We start from the raw sequence: 23,783 nt of genomic DNA on the forward strand, positions 1-23,783 counted from the left end.
TTCAAAAGCCATATATAACATGCTAAGCAACGTCCAACTAGTATGTTATTGCGGCAATGGGCATACAAATAGGCTGTACGGCGTCTATTTTATGGTGCATAATGCACTAATAACGGCAAATAAATTGCGCGCACGTGTTTTTTAATACTACATGCATGCTAGTTCTAGCAAAAACTGTGCTAGCAATTCTGCACAAAATGCTCCTAACAACATATAAAGCAAGAGGCTTAAAGGCAACTTTAACTGGAGAAGTGTGGCTCAGTGGTTAGAGGCGGCAGACCCGGAAGCTGGGATCGACCGTGGACCAGGGTTCGATTCCCGGCCTCAGCGTGTCTCGGGCTCATAAAAAATTCCACGGCCTCGACAATTCTCGCTCCGGTGCCTACTCGGCTCACGGGGTCTCACTCTGCAACTCTGGGCAATAGCTTGCTTAATCTCCACTACGGCCCCTCGCGGCGGGATGCCTGGCTTTCACCCTGTGGACACCCTGCCGGGGCCTCTCACAGGGGAATACCAGGACGGGTTCCCTAAGCAAGCGCCAGGATGCCCTTTGGGTGACAGGTTGCGCTATATAAGTACACCTACATTTACATTTACATATAGAAAATGCAATTAACCGTGCAAAGCACAAGGCCTGCCATAGAAGCACTTCTTTTGTAGCAATGGGTGACAGGCTAACTCAATCATTGTGTGTGAGGTGTTACCAGGAAGGAGACAAATTAGAAATGTGGCGGTGGGCCAGGGCAACTTAACAGCTGTTTCTGAGGTGCTAGTAAAAGGAAACAAATTACTAATATGGTGCTAGCTGTACGCACCGCATTGTCTTCCGCATTGTATTTTAAAACGGCTAAAGCCACAGTGTGCAAATACAGCAGCAAAGCTGCATGCATAGCTAGATCGTAACTTTAGCTAATGCAATTTTATACATTGAAGATGAACAGCTTAAAAATTGCACGTTTACAGAGTAAATGTTAAATTTGTTACTAAAGGCTTGTACATAACCTGTACTACAATCTCAGAATAGACGCGTTTAAACAAAATGAAATAATGCGCATATGAAAGTATACATGCTTATAGGATCTACGACCATATGGAAGCATAACTAAAGATAAGTAATGTAAAAAGGGAACGTGCATGTGTTTTTTATATTTTATGCATGCCAGTGTTACGAAAAACTGTAGTTGCAAATCTGTAAAAAATGCTTAACGCATTTTTACGCAGAAGTGTTACTTTATGAACAAAATGCTATTAACCGTGCAAAGCATAAGGCCTACCGCAGAAAAGTTACTCCAGGAAGGGAAAAAATTAGAAATGTGGCGGGTCGCCAGGGCAACTTACCTGCTGGTTTTAAGGTGCTAGTAGAAAGGAAACAAATTACCAATATGGCGCTAGTTGTACACGCCACATTGTCTGTCTCGATGTATTTTAAAACAGCTAAAGTGGAAGGGTGCAAACACGGCAGCAAAGCTGCATACATACCTAGATCAGAACTTTAGCTAACGCAATTTATTCATCGAAGATGTACAGCTTAAAAATTGTGCGTTCGCAGAGTAAAGGTTAATAGCGCAACTAAAGGCTTCTACATAACCTGTACTACAATTTCAGAATCGACTTGTTTAAACAAAACGTAATAACTAACTATACGTGCTTATAGGATCTACGACCATATGGAAGCATAACTAAAGACAAGTAATGTAAAAGGGAACTCATGTGTGTTTTAATATTTTATGCATGCCAGTGTTGCCAAAAACTGTAGTAGCAAATCGGTCAAAAATGCTTCCGGACCTTGCTCCGTGCTGAACAGTGTGTCCTGGTAGCAGCTTGTGAAAGTGAAAGCATGGCGGAGCGCGAGGCAGAGCCCGAGGCAGAGTCCGAGGCAGAGCGCAAGTAGAGACAAATACACAAACTACATGTATATTGGTATTTCTTTTTATTATTTATGAAATGCACATTAAAAAGGAGACGTTGACGGCATGTTAATTATTAGGTGTGATTGCGCATAACAAAAGAACACGTCTAGGGCATGTTGTTAATATTTATTTATGAACATGGTACGTCGTCACAAAAGAACAAGAGAAAACAAATGGAAAATAATATATGCCACGGCATGTCGACTAACTAAACAGAGGCAGGAAAAGCAAATAGAAAAACTGCAAGTGCGCAGCTCTCTCGCCTTCCGGACCTTGCTCCGTGCTGAACAGTGTGTCCTGGTAGCAGCTTGTGAAAGTGAAAGCATGGCAGAGCGGAGGTAGAGCACGAGGCAGAGCGCGAGAAGAGACGGGCACGTTCACAGCCCATGTCTCCTAAAGCGCGCGGTCACAGCCATTGTCTGCAATTAGTTTGGTAAGATCGTGCACCTTTCATGTTCCACTTCGCTTAACTGCTGGTTTTGAGGTGCTAGCAGGAAGGAAACAAATTACCAATATGGCGCTAGTTCTACGCGCCACATTGTGTGCCTTGATGTATTTTAAAAGAGCTAAAGCGGAAGGGTGCAAACACGACAGCAAAGCTGCATACATAGCTAGATCGGAACTTTAGCTAACGCAAGTTTATTCATCGAAGATGTACAGATTAAAAATTGCGCGTTCGCAAAGTAAATGTTAAAAGCGGCACTGAAGGCTTGTACATGACCTGTACTACAATTTCAGAATAGACGCGTTTAAACAAAACGTAATAATGCGCATATCTAACTATACGTGCTTATAGGATCTACGACCATATGGAAGCATAACTAAAGACAAGTAATGTAAAAGGGAACGCAGGTGTTCTTTAATATTTTATGCATGCCAGCGTTACCAAAAACTGTAGTAGCAAATCGGTCAAAAATGCTTCCGGACCTTGCTCCGTGCTGAACAGTGTGGCCTGGTAGCAGCTCGTGAAAGTGAAAGCATGGCGGAGCGCGAGGCAGAGCACGAGGCAGAGCACGAGAAGATACAAATACACAAACTACACGTATATTGGTATTTCTTTTTATTATCTATGAAATGCACATTAAAAAGGAGACGTTGACGGCATGGTAATTATTATGTATGATTGCGCATCACAAAAGAACACGTCTAGGGCATGTTGTTGTTATTTATTTATGAACATGGTACGTCATCACAAAAGAACAAGAGAAAGCAAATGGAAAATAATATATGCCACAGCATGTCGACTAACTACACAGAGGCAGGAAAAGCAAATAAAAACACTGCAAGTGCGCAGCTCTCCCGCCTTCCGGACCTTGCTCTGTGCTGAACAGTGTGTCCTGGTAGCAGCTCGTGAAAGTGATAGCATGGCGGAGCGTGAGTCAGAGCACAAGGCAGAGCACGAGAAGAGACGTGCGCGTTCACAGCCCATGTCTCCTAAAGCGCGCGGTCACAGCCATTGTCTCCAATGAGTTTGGTAAGCTCGTGCACCTCTCAGGTCCCACTTCGCTAGCTGCCCAGCAACAATAGGTCTCGCTTTGGGACCAGCGCATGGCGCTGCATCGCTAGGCGAGACCTAAAAATGGGCATCCTCTGAGAGCTCTCTCCTTCAGCAGGTGTCTATGCAGCACACCCAGAAATGCAAAGTGAGGGATTTATATCTACTTCACTACTAAAACTGTTATGAGGAATGACTTTAATTAATACAAAGTGCTACAAAACTCTAGCGAAGCATGCACTTTTTTAGCCTTTGTTTACAGGAAAATGTAATTCTCCATGCCACAGTATCCCAGGTATCAGACTTGATAATGTGGATAAAAGTGTCATCCAAACTACTTCTTTTGTTCCTGTTCCAATTTCTCCATAACCAAAGAAGGGAGTTCTCCACAGAGTACACAAAGCGCTCCTGTGTGACCAGAACTGTAATGCCATCCAACAGATAAAAGCTGCAACCAGAGAGAGAGATTAGAACAAATGGCAGTGTACAGTGGCATACACATCCATTCATTAAAAAAATATATATATATTTCATTGAATTTTTAAGCAAAATATGATCAATTACAGGAGTCGAAGGTCAGTAGTAGTTCTCTGGATTTCAGCAAGTCTCAAATACATTTCCACATTCAAGAGTCTCTTGTTAGGCATTATTATTTATAAACACGAAGTGGGGCCTGGCCCATCAATCAGAGATTCCTTATTGGTCAGCATCCATCGAACCCTTCTGCGACTTAAGCAAGGCATATAAAGAAAAAGATCAAAATCACTCCCCTCCTCCCTTTAATCCCCTATCCCCGGTATGACCTCTATAGCTCAAACTAGTTTGAGTGTAGTGACATAGGATTCAACATTATATTACACATCCATTCGTATATTGACCCACACAGATGTATTAAAAGATCTAAATCTACACTTCCTATATAGTCTACCGGCGCTTAATTTGAGCCTGTGGTTGTACTTGGAGCCCACTGGCATTCATTATTTGGGACCCGCATACATTTTTCCTTGTCAGATCTAAACCGTGAGCAAGACCGTAAAAAAACTTCACAAGGGGGAAAGAAGGAGGAAGAGCAAGACAAACAAAAACCTGAGAGAATGAGATAAAGGAGCAGGGAGTGTCTGGTGGTGCATTAGTGGCATGAGCTGGAATCAAGACTATGCAGCCTTTGTATTCGTTACCCCTTAGCAAAACTTTGGCTCCATCACTTATTCTTTATTTTTTTAAATATCTTTTTCATTTTAGTTGGCATAGAACAAGCAACAATAAAGACGGAATCCATGCCCTACAGCAAAGGGGAAGGCAGGTATATACAGGCAGCTGTTCACACAATGCTGATATACGGCAACAAACAAAGTCAAGAAACATTGACTCAGAAGGCAGTACGTACACACTTTCCTCATGTTATGGGCATCGGCCCCAGCAACAGAAAACTGTAGGCCATAATGCTTTGACCAGCGTCCCCAAACCTTGAAAAACTTACTGCGGTAAACCCCTGCCTATATATGTAACCTTTTCCACCGCCATGTAGAGGTCAATCCCTAACTTCCATTCTTTCACAGACTGGACCACAGGAACACCCCAGTGACTTGCAATATCATGCTTAACCACTACAAGCCCCAAATTCCAAAAGAGGAGCTTCACTATGGGGCCATCTACATCTCCCGGTATTCCCAAGAGAACATGTTTGGGCTCTAGAGAGATATTTTTCCCCCAACACCATGCTGAGCTCCCGTCACCTGTGACCAGTGTACCAAAATAGCCAGGCAGCTCCAGATCGTATGGACAAATGTACCCTGCATCATCCCACACCTCAGACAATCCGAGGATGCAGCCCTCCCTATGCGGTGCAGATTGTTGCATTTCCAGTAAACTCGAGAGAGTCCTTTAAGTTGTATCCGGTGCTACAGGGACTTTATGGTGACCTCCCTTGGGTGAAACAGGTCCGCCTCCCAGTCCACATCCTCAAATTCCCCCTGCACACTCTCAGCGTAACCAGTGTATCTGGCATATTGTTCTTAGGTGTTTTGTAGGTGAGAAGGATTGTCTTTGAAGGTAACTCCTCTTGGAGCAGTCTGCCCTTAAGAGGACATACTTTGGCATGTCCAACATCCTGAGTGTCGGGGGAAGATTGGCTGAGTCCAGGGGTCCAAAGGGGTGGCAGAGCACCGATTTACTCCAGTTAACATGGTAAATAGAGTATGATGCATGCGTCTCAAACACTTGAAGGATAACCGGAAACCCATCACTTATTATTTTTACAAGTTAGCCACTGCACTGAACAATATTATGAATGGTACAAAACGTGTGAGCTACTATCCAGTGTGACTCAACCCTAAAAACATTACTTCACACAGTCAAAGACAATTTTAACAAGCCACTTTGACTCCGGGCAACAAGAAACTCAGAACCATAATTGTTGCCCAGTTTCCTAAAGAGCTTCAGGACCATACAAGTAATGAGAGTATGGTATGTGAATGTATTTACATAACATTTCGTTGCTCCTCGAAATGGTTTGTTTTTATTTCTTTGGAAACATGTTAATATAGTAATTTGTATTAAAAGTCAATAAAGCCTTGTTAAATCTTCTAATACGCATTTATGGCTAAATATTTGTGGGTTGTTTTAAAGACTATCCCATTTGATCAAAATGATAACCTTTTGTGCCTATTCTTGTTTTCTAGATGAACTGGAAAGCTACAGAGCAGTTGTCAGTGCACCAGAGGTAAACCACCATTCCTTTTCTTCTGAGCTATTATACTTTCAACCAGAAATCAGTGCACCTAAATTGCAACATGGAATTGGTGCTTCTTCTTTGGAGCCTCTATTCACATTAGAGCAAACTTCAACCAGTAAAGCAAGTTTGGAAGAATTGAACTCTACGCAAAATGAGAAAAACATCACTGGACCAGATCTGCTATCAATGGTAGATACCGGCATTTCGGATGAAATCCAGTCATCAAGCCTTGGAAGAGGAGGTGAACCTCTGTGTGATCTCATCAGTGACACGGGGAACCTAATCCACTCAACTGTAAATCCTGATAGTGGGCAACAACGCACTGAGGATTTCTCCTCTGGTAATGACTATTTACCTACTTTGGATTACTTGCCCAGCTCTCTCGAGACAAAGCTTGCAGGGCCTATGTCACAAAGTCAGCTTCCCATGACAGTTGGAGAGATAGGCTTACTAGATTTTAAGTCTTGTGGGTCATGTTTGGAGGAAAATGGCACAATATCAAAAGAGGAGAAGGATGTTAATAATTTGAATTCAGCTCCGGGAAACTTGCCCATGTCAAACTCCAGTGATAATGAACTTACTGCAAATTTGCATGGTGACTCTATGAAAGCTGCTGTCCACCTAATACCAGACGAATGCATAGAAAGTACAGATTCACTAACTGTTAATAATGATAAAGGGGTTAGCTTGAAAATTGTTTTGTCGGGTGAGCATAAGAGTTCAGATGGATTAAAGCCTGGCTCGTGCCTCACATCTGAAAATGTGTCAGTTTTTTATAAAAAAGAAGAAGCTGGTATAAGACAGGAGCATGATCAGGTAGTGGAAGAACAATTAAGTGTCTCTGAAATAAAGGACAACAAAGCACAATTAATGGAGGTATATTCAGCTCCAAGAACATCCCCAGGGGAAGTACACAGCTCCCTTTCTTGTCTTCCGATAGCAGTCTCATTGTGTGGTTCCTTAGTGACCTCAGAAGATTCTGACTCTCTTGTACCTCCTGAAGAAGATGCTCATGTCATTCATGATGCAGCATCTGTACATGCAGGAACAGCTAGCAGTCTTTCATCTGACTGCCTTTCCAATGTTTTAACTGGACATTGCAATGAACAGGCGGGGGAGGTGGAAGAAAAAGCGGAGAATATAAACAATGTCAATCAGACTGTTATAAAACAGGAAGAAGATACTCACTTACACAAAACTGTTGATTCTGAAACAATTGACATGGTTGCCTTGCCTCATCTGGAAGCCATTGCTGCTCTTTCAAGTACTCCAGAAGCTGAAAAGGATCCACCCAGGGATGTTGTCCGTCAGTTAAATGTAGACAATTGTAAAGCAGTTTCATCACCTATAACTGACGGTGAGAGCCAGAGTTCAACATCTGACCCAAGTGACATGCTAATGTCTGGCCAGGATGATATGCTGATGTGTGATGTATTAATCAGCGATGCAGAGCTAGATGCATTTCTAAAAGAGCAAAGTAGTTCGGTTTATAACACTAATCCATTCCAAGATGGTTTTCCAGTGCTTGATGCTGATCTCTCAGAGTTTTTATACATTGAGGACTCCATAGGTGTGGAAGGAAATACTGAACAAGCACCTAAAGTGACAGCAGATGGTACTGTTGAATATCCTGATCGAGCTGTAGGATTATATGATGCTGAAATGGAAGCACCAAGCTTGTCCGAGCCACCTGGAAAAGACAAAGATGTTTATCATGAAACCTTAAACCAGACCACTGATGTAGTCCTCTCTGAGAACAAATGGAGGAGCCATGGAGGTGCCAGACCGAAACAGTTGCTTGATCTTTCTCCACAATTGGCATCTGATGGGAAACTTAGTATGCCAATCCCACCTTGTAGTGTGACAGCTGGGCCTGAAAAGCAGCTAGTGAACTATGGAGAATCTTCTAATGTACCTGTTGACATTGACACTAGTTCTGATATCAGCGCTAACTTAAATTCTTCTGGCATCGAAACTAGCGTAGAAGCAGAGGATACTGTTAGTACTGTCAACAATGAACACTGTCCTACGGGTGGAGATCTGAATTCCCTAGGACAAAAACAACCTTCGTGGGTTCCTGATTCAGAAGCACCAAACTGCATGAACTGCCAAGTCAAATTCACTTTCACAAAGAGAAGACATCATTGTCGAGCATGTGGGAAAGTAAGTAAAAACAAAATCTGATACTTGTCAACAAAGGTAGGATGGGATCATAATTCTGGTTACTTAAGGTTCATATTTATTTTGTGCTTTTCCCAGTTTATAGGTTGTTTACGAATGAACGACATACTGGCAGATGCAGTGCAAAGAGAGCAGCACTAAGTTCAGTAAAAATAATCACAGCTATTAAGCTACACATATAGACTTGTTGTTTGGCTGAAGCGATTTTTTAAATATTTGTTTTTCCTTTAATGATTTAAAGAAAAAAATCTAAATATTATTGGTAGATCTGGAGAACAGCTGCAACATAGGAAATTGCCAGGTTCAAGTCTGAACACCTGTGTTTTACCTGATCTAACCTTGTTATGAACATCTCCTCTGCTATAGGGTGCATGTCTGGAGTGTTATAAAATGACAGAAGCAGTGGCGTCACTAGGGTTGGTGTCACCCAGTGCGGGTAACTCATGGTGTCACCCCCTCACAACTTACCAGATGGATCATCGCACCCTCTGCCTGCACCATCTCACCCCCTGCCTGCACCATCTCACCCTCTGCCTGCACCATCTCACCCTCTGCCTGCACCATCTCACCTCTGCCTGCACCATCTCCCCTCTGCCTGCACCATCTCTCCCTTTGTCCGCACCATCTCCCCTCTGCCTGCACCATCTCTCCCTCTGCCTGAACCATCTCCCCTCCACCTGCACCATTTCTCCCTCTGCCTGCACCATCGCTCCCTGTGCCTCCAACATCTCGACCTCTGCCTGCGCCATCTCTCCCTCTGCCTGCGCCATCTCTCCCTCTGCCTGCACCATCTCCCCCTCTGCCTGCACCATCTCCCCGCTGCCTGCACCATCTCCCCGCTGCCTGCACCATTTCTCCCTTTGCCTGCACCATCTCTCCCTCTGCCTGCACCATCTCTCCTCCGCCTGCACCATCTCCCCTCTGCCTGTACCATCTCTCCCTCTGTTTGCACCATCTCCCTCTCTGCCTGCACCATCCCTCCCTCTGCCTGCACCATCTCACCCGTTGCCTGCCCCATCTCTCCCTCTGCCTGCACCATCTCTCCCTCTGCCTGCACCATCTCTCCCTCTGCCTGCACCATCTCTCCCTCTGCCTGCACCATCTCACCCTCTGCCTGCACCATCTCACCCTCTGCCTGCACCATGTCTCCCCTCCTCCTGCACCATCTCTCCCCTCCTCCTGCACCACCCCTCCCTCTGCCTGCACCATCCCTCCCTCTGCCTGCACCATCCCTCCCTCTGCCTGCACCATCCCTCCCTCTGCCTGCACCATCTCACCCGTTGCCTGCCCCATCTCACCCGTTGCCTGCCCCATCTCTCCCTCTGCCTGCACCATCTCTCCCTCTGCCTGCACCATCTCTCCCTCTGCCTGCACCATCTCACCCTCTGCCTGCACCATCTCACCCTCTGCCTGCACCATGTCTCCCCTCCTCCTGCACCATCTCTCCCCTCCTCCTGCACCATCTCCTCCTCTGCCTGCACCATCTCTCCTTCTGCCTGCACCATCTCCCCCTCTGCCTGCACCATCTCCCCCTCTGCCTGCACCATCTCCCCCTCTGCCTGCACCATCTCCCCCTCTGCCTGCACCATCTCCCCCTCTGCCTGCACCATCTCCCCCTCTGCCTGCACCATCTCACCCTCTGCCTGCACCATCTCACCCTCTGCCTGCACCATCCCTCCCTCTGCCTGCACCATCCCTCCCTCTGCCTGCACCATCCCTCCCTCTGCCTGCACCATCTCACCCGTTGCCTGCACCATCTCACCCGTTGCCTGCACCATCTCTCCCCTCTGCCTGCACCATCTCTCCCTCTGCCTGCACCATCTCTCCCTCTGCCTGCACCATCTCACCCTCTGCCTGCACCATCTCACCCTCTGCCTGCACCATCTCTCCCCTCCTCCTGCACCATCTCTCCCCTCCTCCTGCACCATTTTCTCCTCTGCCTGCACCATCTCTCCTTCTGCCTGCACCATCTCCCCCTCTGCCTGCACCATCTCCCCCTCTGCCTGCACCATCTCCCCCTCTGCCTGCACCATCTCCCCCTCTGCCTGCACCATCTCACCCTCTGCCTGCACCATCCCTCCCTCTGCCTGCACCATCTCACCCGTTGCCTGCACCATCTCACCCGTTGCCTGCCCCATCTACCCTCTGCCTGCAACATCTCTCCTTCTGCCTGCACCATCTCTCCCTCTGCCTGCACCATCTCACCCTCTGCCTGCACCATCTCACCCTCTGCCTGCACCATCTCACCCTCTGCCTGCACCATCTCTCCCCTCCTCCTGCACCATCTCGCCCCTCCTCCTGCACCATCTCCTCCTCTGCCTGCACCATCTCTCCCTCTGCCTGCACCATCTCCCCCTCTGCCTGCACCATCTCACCTCTGTCTGCACCATCTCTCCCTCTGCCTGCGCCATCTCTCCCTCTGCCTGCACCATCTCCCCGCTGCCTGCACCATCTCTCCCTCTGCCTGCACCATCTCCCCTCCGCCTGCACCATCTCTCCCTCCGCCTGTACCATCTCTCCCTCCGTCTGCACCATCTCCCCTCTGCCTGCACCATCTCCCCTCTGCCTGCACCATCTCCCTCTCTGCCTGCACCATCTCCCTCTCTGCTTGCACCATCTCTCCCTCTGCCTGCACCATCCCTCCCTCTGCCTGCACCATCTCACCCTCTGCCTGCACCATCTCCCCCTCTGCCTGCACCATCTCCCCCTCTGCCTGCCCCATCTCCCCCTCTGCCTGCCCCATCTCCCCCTCTGCCTGCCCCATCTCTCCCTCTGCCTGCACCATCTCTCCCTCTGCCTGCACCAGCTCACCCTCTGCCTGCACCATCTCGCCCTCTGCCTGCACCATCTCGCCCTCTGCCTGCACCATCTCTCCCCTCCGCCTGCACCCTCACCCGCTCTGCCTGCACCATCCCTCCCCCTCCACCCCCTTCCCCCTCCAGCAGCTCTTTTAACCCTTTCCTCGTCGCCTTCGCCCTCCCAATCCCCCATGGTTTACCCCTCACAGTTCTCGGCTCTTCATAAAATGACTGAAATAAACTTATTAAATGTGCTTTGCATTCGTGCACTGGCAGCAAAACAATATGAATCTGCTGCCTACGTTCTCACAGGCAGAACGGACAAGATTGCCCTTACAAGTTGCCATTCTTGACTCATTGGCAGTGGAGTGAATGTTAAAAACGAATATCACTTTGCCTGACACGCAAAATATATTTTGCACCCTCAACTTTCATATATTAACATTTTTCCGTCAACATGGCAGTTATTTTGGGGACTTTTTATTGTATATAAGATAATAAAGCAGACTTACAGAATGCGTCCTACACTAATCCTTAGCCAACACACCGACATCAATCATTTATACCAGTGAGAGTTGGTTCTGCGCTCCGCTTTGCTTATGAGGTCAGGCTTAGTGGGTTGTGGCACTTATGAAATATTTATTTAGCAGAGAGTGCATTTTTTTGCCGAATAAAATCCATGCTCTGTTGCGCTATATTCAAATTTTCCAAATATTTCTTACTCATTCTGCGCACGTTCCCTTGCACGCAGATAACAAATGGTGCGTCATTCCGTCATTTTATATGCTCATTTATGCATTTCTAAGATGTCAAAAAGGTATTGCAGTTTTAATAGGAGAGATGTGTTCCTGAGTATGAACGCATGATTAGTGCATGCGACACTGAGAGGATACATTTAAATACACACACACAGAAGACACACTCGCCCTCACCTTTGAGCAGAGCTGTGTTACACAGCGTAACGTAACCAGATGGTGTCACCCCATGTGAGGGTGTCCCCCGGTGCGGTCCGCACCCCCCTAGTGACGCCACTGGACAGAAGCAGAGCCTTTTCTGGAGTTCATGCTTATTTGATGCTGTAGGTAGGTAAACAATCTTTAAAGTAGGCTGTGCAGAATGCAGTTTTTTTTGGTAATGAAATGTTCGAGGCATGTATGGCTGTAGATACACATGCTGTGCATACTCCTGCCATGTAGTGCTCGGCCCATATGTGTTCAAGTTGATTTTCTTCGAGAAAGTCTTTTGAGTCACGAGGTACTGTGATTCCTCTTGCTGGTAATACGCATGGACATCAATTCCATTGTTAGATTTTCTTTCCACTATTGGGATCGGATGTGTGCTTCCATGTTCCGGTTTGACACAGTTGTGGTGCTCTGTTCTGTTTACACTGGTTTCTTACCTCAGTCGGTATTGTTTTGATTGCGTTTCTCTTTTCCTTTTTTTTCAGGTCGACCGGGCAGTCTTTTTGTTTCGCTCTAGGCACCATGTGGGCTTTAGCCCTTCAGAGCCTCTTTCCATCTTCCGACGGCATCCCCCCCACTATATCCTTATGGTGATATAATAGATGCCATTTCGCTACTGTCCTTGCTTCCACACAAAATATCCCTAGACCACTCGCCATCAGGTTTGTAATTTGTGACTGTCTCCTGAGCATAACAAGGTTGCTTGCAACACCTGTCGCTCTTTCTATTCTAAGGAAACCCTCTGCGACCGCAAGGCCCAAAGTCTTGAGATGTCACGTAGGAGAGGTGACCACACAACGGATATTGAGGGTGAACACCAACCACAGTCCTCGGCCACAGATGAGGCTTTGCTCCTCCCACCCACCCAATTGACGGCTCCGGCTTCGAACTGGAGATCCAGGATCTTCCACAAGTGCATCCAGCTACGAGTACAGTACTCCACCCCTGACAGAGATCCCAAGCTGAGAGCCCATGTCAAAGGGTCGTCCAGCCACCCTGAAGCACCAGAGATGACTCCCGGGCTGCCACTGCTTTCAGCCCATGGTCATCACTGACCATAAACTTTGGACGCAACGCCCAGACCCAGCCCTTTGCTGAAGAAACCAACTAGGCTGACTGCTTCTGCACCACCAACGCCTGCCTCGGAGCCAACAACTTTGGCGTTGGAGCCAAGATCCTTGGTGCCGACCAGCTCCGAACCATCAAGCCCATTCTCCATAAACTTCAGGAGGAGATTGACACCCAGCAGAAACACAACACACTTGATGGTACATCCCCACATAGGCCGGATACTCACCTGCTCTTAGCGATAGGCAGCTCAACTGTCCAAACGGCAGTTGTCCTTCGAGGAAGCCTTAGACATGCCACCTTCACCCAAGCAGTGCAAGAAAGTGGGCAGGGCTATACGCCCTTTGCCAGTCACTTTTCCACCACATCCTGCTCCACGTCATCCACTCACTTCTCCAGGAGAACCTTTTCCCTATACATCTTATGGGTCACCTCATTCAGATTTGGGGAGACAAGGGGCAAGGGATACCTTCGATACTCCTCTGGAGTAGGAACCCTGGGACGTCTATGATTCTGACTCACCAGGGTACACACATCCAAACCTGTACCCTGCCTGTTCCTCCCCTCCTGACGATTCCATGTCCTGCCATGAACATATTGGTAGGGCTGCATCCTTCCACAAGGTAGATCTCCACACTGAGCCTTAAGAGGAGGACTTTCTATTCGAGACCCTGTCCTCCTTGCTATTCGAGACCCTGTCCTCCTCCTATTGCTCCCCACAGTAACTTCCCATGATTAAAGGCATGCTCAGTCACATCCCGGGCATCTTTAACAACCCTGTCTGCCCCAGACTCATTGCACCTAGGATGGACAAAAAATACAAACCTTCCCCTACTGATCCTCTGTACATTCGTGGCCAGCTTCCACCCAACTCTCTAGTAGTTGCTACCACCCGTAAGAGGGATAGCTCTCAGACTTCTAGTGATGCCCCTCCACCAGATAAATAGAGTAAACAAATAGATTCTGCAGGTGTAAGAGGGTAGCTGCGCAATCAGCCAACCATTGGCACATTGCCAATTCCATTTGGTAACTCTCTAGGTATGACCTTACCCATTGGAATAGAATGGAGGAGTTCCTCCAACATCTCCCAGGGGAGCACAGAAAAAGTTGCTATAAGGTCGACTCTGAAGGAAAGCAGATCGCCAACAACACCTTGTGCTGTGCACTAGATGCCGCGGACACTGATCGAAGGGTGGGGGTCAACTCCTGTGTCTTTCTGAATAGGCATGCCTAGCTCCGTACATCTCCAGCTTCAAGCCAGAAGTCCAGCAAAACTTGCTCAACCTACTTTTCAATGGCCAACATCTGTTTGGACCGCAGATTGACCAGATGTTGGAGAAAAAAAGAAATATACGGAGACGACTAAAGCGATGGACGTCCTTCAAACAACTACCCCTCTCGGCTCCTTTCGCCAGATGCTCTACTGTGTAGGCTCAAAGACCCCCCCTCCTCTGAGGCCTCCAACTTGTACCAACAGCCACACGCCCAACAGTCCTCTCCCAGAGGCTTTTTTAGGGTCCTATAGAGGCAACAACTCAAAAGGCAGGGGTAAAGGTGGATCCTTCAAAGGAGCTGCCACCACCACTAAGCTCTGAATTATTTCCCTTCCCTGATTATACAACACCTGTTGTGGAGCGTTTTCAAAGGTACTTTACCGCATGACAGAGCATCACCTCTGGCCACTGGGTGTTGGATATTATCTAACATGATTGTCTGCAGCTCACTTCCACGCCTGCCACTATTCTACCTTGCAAACACTAACCCTCTCCAGAACATCAAAGGATACTCTGGTAAAACGTTCAAGCACTCCTTCTCAAAGGGGCCATGGAACCCATCCCTTACCATCACCAGGGCACAAAAGTATGCTCTTTGTACATTTTCAGTCTCAAACAGATGGTTCTCTTCAACGCATTCGAGACCTCAGGACCCTAAACAAATACATTCTTTCAGAGCACTTCCACCTGGTCATCCCACTGCTACAACAAGGTGATTTTTATGGCCGCTTTCGAACTGAAGGGTGCTTATTTTCACATACCAATCCACCGGCACTTCGCTGGTATATCAGGTTTGAAATCAGCAGAATGCATTGGTAGTTCAAGGGGATCCCCTTTGGGGTCACCGCTGAACCAAGGGTGTTCACCAAGTGCCTTGCGGTTGCGGCTGCTCATCTGCACAGACCGGATATTCATATGTTCTCCTATCTGGAATACTGGCTCGTCAAGATTGTCACCCGCCAAAACTGTCTCGAGCGAACTCTGCTCACAATAAAGCATCTTCACCAACCAGGTTAGGGTTTACTAGCAACACTAAAGAATCCTTCCTCCAACCCCTCCATAGATAGCCCTATCTGGGGTAATCCTCAACTCAGAAGTTAGCATGGCTTATCCAAATGCTGTCAGGATAAATTCCTTCCAGGCACTAATCCTAATTTGATCCTCATGCGTATTATCAGCAAGAGGGAGTTACTCCTGACTCAAAATATTTATTTGAAGTAAAATAACTTTCACACATCTGGGCCCAACACTACATGGCAGGAGTATGCACAGCATGTGAATCTGCAGCACTACATCGCATAAACAGATGCTTACTGGGTAAATAACAACCTCTTTTCACAAGAGGGTACATTATAAAAAAAACAGCTGTCAAGCCGTAACCGCTCTAAATTCTTCTTTTTAAAACACTCTTAGACTTGCACCATCTCAAGTTTGATCAAATAAATCATAAATAAATGTTAGTTGGTTTATACTCAGTGTTACCAAAAAAGGCAGGAGAGATGAAGAAAGGACAAAAATGCAAACGCACAGTTTTCTAACACCGGCAAGGATAGTGTTCCTCTTTGCCATTCACTTCCTCCTCTAACATTTCAAGCTCTAGAAGGTCTAAGCTCAAAGATAACGGTTAGCTACCCCACCAAAACTCACCTAATGAGTCACTGCCCGGGGTTTGATCGTAGAAGAAAGTGTTTTGCCTCATCGACTAGCATGAAGCGTTACTTTTTGCCATCATGGTCCACTTTTAAACTCCTCTGGTATCCGGGAGTATAATTTTTGTAATTTTTAGGTCGAGTTTACTCAAACCTATTGCTGTCCATCCAAAAGCTGACTTTTTACGATGCGGATTTTCAAAAGTTCACGTGAAATCACGTGACCACAAGCTCCTTCGTGCGCGAGCTTGCATTTCCCCACAGGCTTCCCCCTGCCAGCAGCATTTGCCACATCAAAGGCTTCCGCTGCCCCACCCCCGCCGTCACTTATTCACGGCCGCACTTCAAAGGGTTCCGCTGCCCTGCCCCCTGCTTCATGGCCATCTGTTCCCTATGTGAAAGCTGCAGTATTTCTCTTTGGTCAGTCCAGGGTTGCTATTTAAAATATCATACTAAAGGTGTTGTAACGGTATACCCTTACTTTATTGTTACGACAACGGTTTGCTGCGCCTGAGAAGGGGAACGGCTGTTCCTTGCTGAATGTTATGTAATGTACACGTGGTGCGCATTCCTGTATTTTCGACTGGGCTTTGACTGCAGGCGTTTTCCGAAAAGCAGGCTTCTAACAGCCTCCCACGGTCTGGGTGATGCTCCGAGCTCCTCGGGGAGCAGCAGTTGATACGCGTTCGCTTTCGCGCCCGTGACATTTTAGTCAACCTACATGTGTCATCATACAAGGAAGGGTGCCCTGCTACTTCTCTGCGTGCGTTTTCCCACGTGTTTTTGTTGTGCTGAGGTTATGAATGATATATTTAGCCATGTGCTTCGAGGTGTTAAGATTAATTCACAACGACTTTGAATTCTCCACATCACGCCTTCCAGGTTTTTTTGTAACTCCAGTTTTTGCCCCCTAACGATTCGCTCATGTAAGTACCACAGCGCAAGCAGCTTAACTGGAAGCCTTCTTAGACAGTGGCAGCAACAGTATTTGTATTTCATTTGACACCTTTTACAAAGCGTCACAGGCCAAGCTAGAAACGATTTCCATTTAATGCAAAAGCGTGTAGATTTTGCTATTTTTGTTTTTTATTTATCGAATCAGTCATTGATACTAATGTCAGAATGAGAAATGGAAAGGAAGGGATTCTCGTGAATTATCCTATTGCAGACATTTCAAGAACTATGAAGCAATTGAGCCCTGGTGGTGTGAATGAATGTAGTCAAAAGATTATAAATAAAAACTATGTAAACACAGTAATGCAATTTTCAAACTACTTTCCAGGTGACGCAGTGCATGTTTTGATAATTTCAGACTCACTTGCGAACAACGCATGTTATGGAATATACACAATAGGTTCTGACTTAAATGTAAGGCAGATGCTGCAGCCCGCTCAGATACTTAACGCTGTGACTTTCGCTGGAGACTGGCGTTAGCAACAAGACAATAGTGGCTGATTTCAGCTGTGTGCATGCGAAACCCAATACACATCCATAGCTTATTTCTGTGCTCTGGCAGGGGTCACGGGTTACAGCGGCTCTGCAGGGTCTCGGCCTTTGATGTGGACCCAATCCTCCCTCTGTAGCATCCGCACCAGCTGTGATGCTTCACCACACGTTGCTGCATCATAAACCAGGGGCTGACATCCCATGCCGGCCCTGCTGCGGCTGGCTCGCAGGTTCCTTGTTGATTTAAGATGTTCTCCTTCTTCAAAGAGCCCGATTTCGTTTAATCCAGATTTAGTGTGACCACTAAATTCTCTCCTGTAGTAATGCTTAATACGAAATTTCTATCTTTAACTTCGCAATGTTTTTCTTAAGGATTATGCTTGTTTCCATTTTTAGTATTCTCGCAGTTATTTTACCACTATCTTTCCCTTAATGTGCCTTTTTTTTATTCTTTCACCATAATCCACACTTTATTGTTTAGAGCTCGCATTTGCAAGAGTTTAATCTATGGTTATTGTAAATGACAATGCCTTTTAGTTATCTGTTTTAAAAACAACACATAAATAAAAGACACTGTCATTTACAGTGCCAATAGCTCAAACTTTCGCAAAGGCTGCGAGGCTTAGTAATTGGCAATGTTTATTAATGTGAATAAATTATCACCAATACACTTGAAGACGGAGGTTAACCAAGGGAGGACGAGGGGGCAAACAAAGGCAAGAGAGAGGGAGAGGAAATAAGAAACCCCACCCGTCTGAAATAGAAAAATATAAAACTGCATGAAATAAATAAATAAATACCTGATTGTTTGTAAGAATTGCCGGCACTGTCCAAGTAAAAGTATCACGTTTTTCTTTAGAAGTGCTGGTACTGCTCCCTCTAAAAATAAAAAAGTGCTGGTACTCCGTACTGGACAGTTCCGACCCATTTAACCCACTGGTTATCAAGTATTTATTTTTGAGTATCTTCGTGTATGGACTAGCTGGGACACAGGCTCACACCAATTACCTGGTCACTAAATGAAATATACACGTTCCTAACACCACCACAGCACCACTCAGCACCACCACAGCACCACCACAGCACCACCACAGCACCACTCAGCACCACTACAGCACCACTCTGCACCACCACAGCACCACTCTGCACCACCACAGCACCACTCTGCACCACCACAGCACCACTCTGCACCACCACAGCACCACTCTGCACCACCACAGCACCACTTTTCACCACCACAGCACCACTTTTCACCACCAAAGCACCAATACAGCATCACTCAGCAACACTACAGCACCACTCAGCACCACTACAGCATCACTCAGCACCACTACAGCATCACTCAGCAACACCACAGCATTACTTAGCACCACTACAGCATTACTTAGCACCACCACAACCACAGCACCACTTTGCACAACCACAGCACCACTCTGCACCACTACAGCACCACTCTGTACCACCACAGCATCACTCGGCACCACCACAGCATCACTCAGCACCACCACAGCACCAATACAGCATCACTCAGCAAAACCTCAGCACTACTACAGCATCACTCAGCAATACCACAGCATCACTTAGACCACCACAGCATCACTTAGCATCACCACAGCCTCACTCAGCACCACCACAGCACCACTCAGCGCAACCCCAGCATCTCTCAGCACCACCACAGCATCACTTAGACCACCACAGCCTCACTCAGCACCACCACAGCACCACTCAGCACCACCACAGCACCACTCAGCACCACCACAGCATCACTCAGCATCACTCAGCACCACCACTGCATCACTAAGCACCACCACAGCATCACTCAGCACCACCACAGCATCACTCAGCACCACCACAGCATCACTCAGCACCACCCCAGCATCAATCTGCGCAACCATTCAACAACAACTGGTTCAAATATGTTCTCTCAATGTATCACGCTTTATTACAAATGTCACAAAAATATGTTAATATTTCACTTCTGTTCTTGGATTTTTGTCACAATAAAATACACTGAACATAATCTTCACAAAAGTTATTTACAAAAGTTTAAGCTATTGCCATTATAAATTACAATCACTTTTATTTAAGTATTAATTATTTAAAAAAATTAAAAGCCATTGTTATTTGTAATATCAATACATCTAAGTCACGTAAATACAACATATGTTGCATTACAAATGCTATAGGTGTCACATTTGCAAAAGTTAACACTATTGGCATTGTAAATGACAAAGTTAATAATTTCGCTATTTTCAAAACAAAAACATAAATAAAAAAATTGTCATTTACAATACTAATTCCTCTAACTTTACTAATGCGAGACCTATTGCATTGCAAATGCTTGTTTTTTTATCACTAATAGGCTCAATTTCTCATCAATGTCTCCTTCATTATGATGGCATTTCCCACCCTATATCACAGTTCTCAGATCTGTTAATCACTGTGCCTCCTACCAAGTCACTTAATTTTGAACAACTTGTGGGGACCCGGTATACTTATTGCAGGCACTATATTTCCCTCAAGTCTTTTGAACCACACACAGATGCTAGAAAGCCCTATTCAACCCCCAACATTTCTCCAGCGAGGACCGTAGGAGGGATCCTAGGTTTTCACAGATAAGCTCCAGGTCTTGCATTTTCTAGTGTAGCCAATTTTGCAACCATTCTTAGCAAGTTCTATATAGCACCATTGTGAAACTCCTCACTCTTCCTAAGACCTCGCCCACACCTGTGTGAGCCACCACTGCTGCTACCTTTATAAGCTTTACAGAAAAACTGATGATGTTAACCTTAACCGAGTGTGCACTCTGGTCAGTAGACAGTGCCTTGATTAGTTTCTCCAGTTATGCAGGAGTCTACTAGAGGGTCGTCTGAAACCATATGGCTCTGTGTGAGCGGTATCTGAAGGTTTAAAGAAAACGTCACCTACTGTTTTTATTTTTTTTCCTGCCAGGTCTGTATTTTCTGTGTGACTTTTATGCCCACAGCCTCCTCAGCAACTAGCGGGGCATAAGTGGTGTCCATGGCAAACGAGGTTCATTGGGTTTGCACCAAGCTGAGTCTCCTTCCTCTCTTATTTCGTGTTTAGAGAGCTTTGCTGGCTTTTTAAGGACCAAATAGTTTGCTCACCAGACAGTACTCTCCTCCCTAGTTCAAATGCTCCTCCAAACACGTTTTACTATTCACCTTTCAATTAATTTGTAATCCCGGATGTATTAGTCTGTTATAAGAATCATTATCTACTCAGTCTGTCATAGGAAATTGATTTTTTGGTTTGCCTATAACTTTTCACAGATCTTCATAACTTTTGACAAATTTTCACAAAACTTTCCAAAAAAAAGTCTCATGCTCCTCGGCTCCTTCCTGGAAAGTTTTTGGGAGATCTATCCAGTAGAGGCCAAGAAAAAGGGGGCCCAAAGCGGATTTTTCCCATGCAATTTTCCGTAGGAAGATTAAACACAGTTGAAAACACTGAACAGAATTACTCCAAATTTGGCTTCCAGCTAGATATTGGTCCAGAAAGTATGCTTTTTGTACGTAAATCTGAAATTAAGGTTCAGAATTATGGAACTATCTTTTCTGAGCCTACAGATCTTAAGATAAGATCTCATGATCGGGTTGAATGCCACAACATCAACAGATATGTGGGGCAGACATTTTAAGAGTTTGGGGAGCCAGTCCCCCGTCCTAGAAAAAGAATATCAAAAACATATGCGGGGCAGAGTAGAGATACCCAGCCTGGTGGGTGAGGTTTTCAGAGGGATCGAGCGAGGGGGCGTTGTTAATATTTACTTTCGTAGTAATGGTTAAACAAAATAAAGATGGGCTCCTGTCCTTTAAAGAAATAGGTTCCCTGAGGTAGGAGGGGAATGGGTGGATTGGTGAATTGTTCATTTTTGCACAGGTAGGGCATGCTTCCAGATCCTCTCCAAGCTTTACACTGGGCCCCGAAGAGAGTAGTGTCTCTGGAAGGTCATCCCCTGGGACATTGGAGTTCCGTGCCTGGGAGAGTGCGGGCAGGGAATACAAATTGAATTCTGTGCCCGCACTCTTCTGGTCAGGGAACACAAATTTCTCCTGGCCAGGAGTAGAAAAATAAATGATTACCACCCTGGTGGGAGCAAAGGAATAAAGCCGGCTCCCACCGCACCCAGGTTGGTTGCTGACTGGGGAGCCTGCAGAGTCCGTGTGAGGACCCAACTAAAAAAAAAAAAAGGTGGGTACTGTGGGTGGACACCTGGGCACCCACGTTAAAAGTTATATGTCTGGCTACCTCCCACAATGGGTGCTGGCTGGGGTGCTGCCAGGGTCCACATGGGCCTTGGGAATCTGCCTGAGGCCCCATGGTTAATATAAAGTGTGCTCTTTAATTATTCACTGCTCTGTGCACAGAGTGTCCCATAATCGCCTATTAGGGCTTTGTAGAAATTTGATCATGCTGAACCTTCCACACGAATAGGCAGGAGCACCACTGTGCCTTTTTTTTGTGAATGTTGTGGAGGGGTGCAGGGAGTGCAGCAGTTTCTGAGACATTTTTTTAAAATCATAGCAAGTCTCCTGAGTCATAGAATCCATGACCCCAGGATATCTTACCAATTTTTATTTAAAGGACTCGGAGCAGGAGCTGGATGTTCTTCCTCTGGAGTGTAGGGACATCTTGTGTTTGGTGTTATGGCTACACTTTGTAGCCTGAAACATGTTGAAGAAAAAAAAGGACTTAAATACATGTTACCTTTTTTATGCTTTGTTGAAAATATTTTATAACAATCACTATAAAATAAGTTGCTTTGTCAAATATGATGTGTTGACACCTCAATAAAGCCAGTAGGCTAGCTCCAGTTACAAAAAATATGTTGATGTCTGACTCTTTGACAAAGGTGGTGGGGTTGCCTTACTTAAAATGTCACCCTTTTATATCGTTACATGACCTAGTTAGGCGTGCACGCGTAGGGTGCTGGGTGCAGGGCCTTGCTACAGGCCAGGCCCTCTGTCCAACCCCACATGCCATATGCTGCACCCAAACCAACACCATGTGCAGCAAGGGACAACTTACTTTACATTTTAAAAGCATAGAAATTTACTGAAAAAACGAAGGTTAAAGTGGCCTCAGGGTGTCAAAGACCGGAGACTGAACCCTTAGAAATCAGGTAATCTTCCGTGCACTACTGTTCACTGAAATGGCTTCCCCCACAGTTTAACAGGTAATTATGTAGGTCAACCTCTACCTCATTTGTACCCTTTTTTTGGGTCTCCCATTGACAGGAGACTCCATGCTCCACCCCACCTTTCTGCTGACACTGAAAAATACCGAGGCTGCCCAAGACCAGTCTTGGATCTGAAATGTGGAACTCAGAAATGCTTTCTGCAACCCTAGGATAAAAATGGGACTGAAGCTTCCAGACACTGTCAACTTGTCTTTTCATGAATCTATGCATGTCCACACCAATGGTCACCGAGAAACTTTCTGTGCTTTAGAGTTGAAGTATTTACAGCCAACAGTCCTTGCTGTGTTCAGGGCCAGAAGTGTGATGAATTCGACCAGCCTGCCAGGAGAGGCTGCCTTGACTCGGATTTGAAAGGGACCTGGCTGACTGCTCAGGAGTGGCAAATTAGGTGCTCTGCAGGTGTTCTGCATGCAGAAGAAGCTGCACGAAAGTGCTGAGGTGGGGCGAACTGAAACTGTTTGCTGCCCCACTTTGCCAAGGTGTGGAGCTGGAAGTCCTGGGATACTACTGCAGCATGAGTTAAGGCCAAAAAACGAGCACCAGGTAAAAATGTCCTGCAAACCCAATAGTTCCTAAAGGTTTCCAATTTTTCAGAGTCTTAATTGCTGTCTGGACTACCTTTTCTGTCACTTTTGATGCAATATGATACTGGGTGGAACATATTGTGCATGCCAAGCATGCAAATGTATCTCCACTGTGTAACGGGAGGCACAATGCCTCTGATATTCCAGTAGTTTGTCCACTGGAAAATTTGAGTGTCCCCCTGAGACATTATGGTCTCCTTAATGCAAGGTTTCTCCCTGTTACCCCATTGTAGGGGACGCAGGTGTGGCTCATTAAAATGCAGCTATTTGTCATATTGTGATAAGTGGGAAAAACAAGGAAAGCTTTAATCTTCCATGTGGAGCTCCCACCACTTGTCTCTCAAACAATCTCCCAACTGATTTCCCTTTATTGTTTTGCAAAAGGCTCCTGTGTAATAGTTACCCCTTCCACTGGACCTGTCCTTTTGTCAACCCTTCACCACATTAAAATCTACAGC

At 46.0% G+C, this 23,783-nt stretch overlaps 1 protein-coding gene across 5 annotated transcripts in view; it reads left to right on the forward strand.

The window, feature by feature from the left end:
* The window catches only part of ZFYVE16 (zinc finger FYVE-type containing 16), a 743,498-nt gene that overhangs the window by 159,047 nt on the left and 560,668 nt on the right, over window positions 1-23,783 (forward strand). For all 5 annotated transcript variants that reach the window (XM_086960830.1, XM_086960829.1, XM_086960828.1 and 2 more), the window contains exon 3: window positions 6,087-8,302. In XM_086960830.1, coding sequence (XP_086816956.1) covers window positions 6,087-8,302 — 2,216 coding nt within the window. The remainder of the gene's footprint in view (window positions 1-6,086; window positions 8,303-23,783) is intronic.

The sequence above is a fragment of the Lissotriton vulgaris genome, chromosome 3_1 (assembly GCF_964263255.1).
Source record: "Lissotriton vulgaris chromosome 3_1, aLisVul1.2, whole genome shotgun sequence".
NCBI classification, from domain to species: Eukaryota; Metazoa; Chordata; class Amphibia; order Caudata; family Salamandridae; genus Lissotriton; species Lissotriton vulgaris.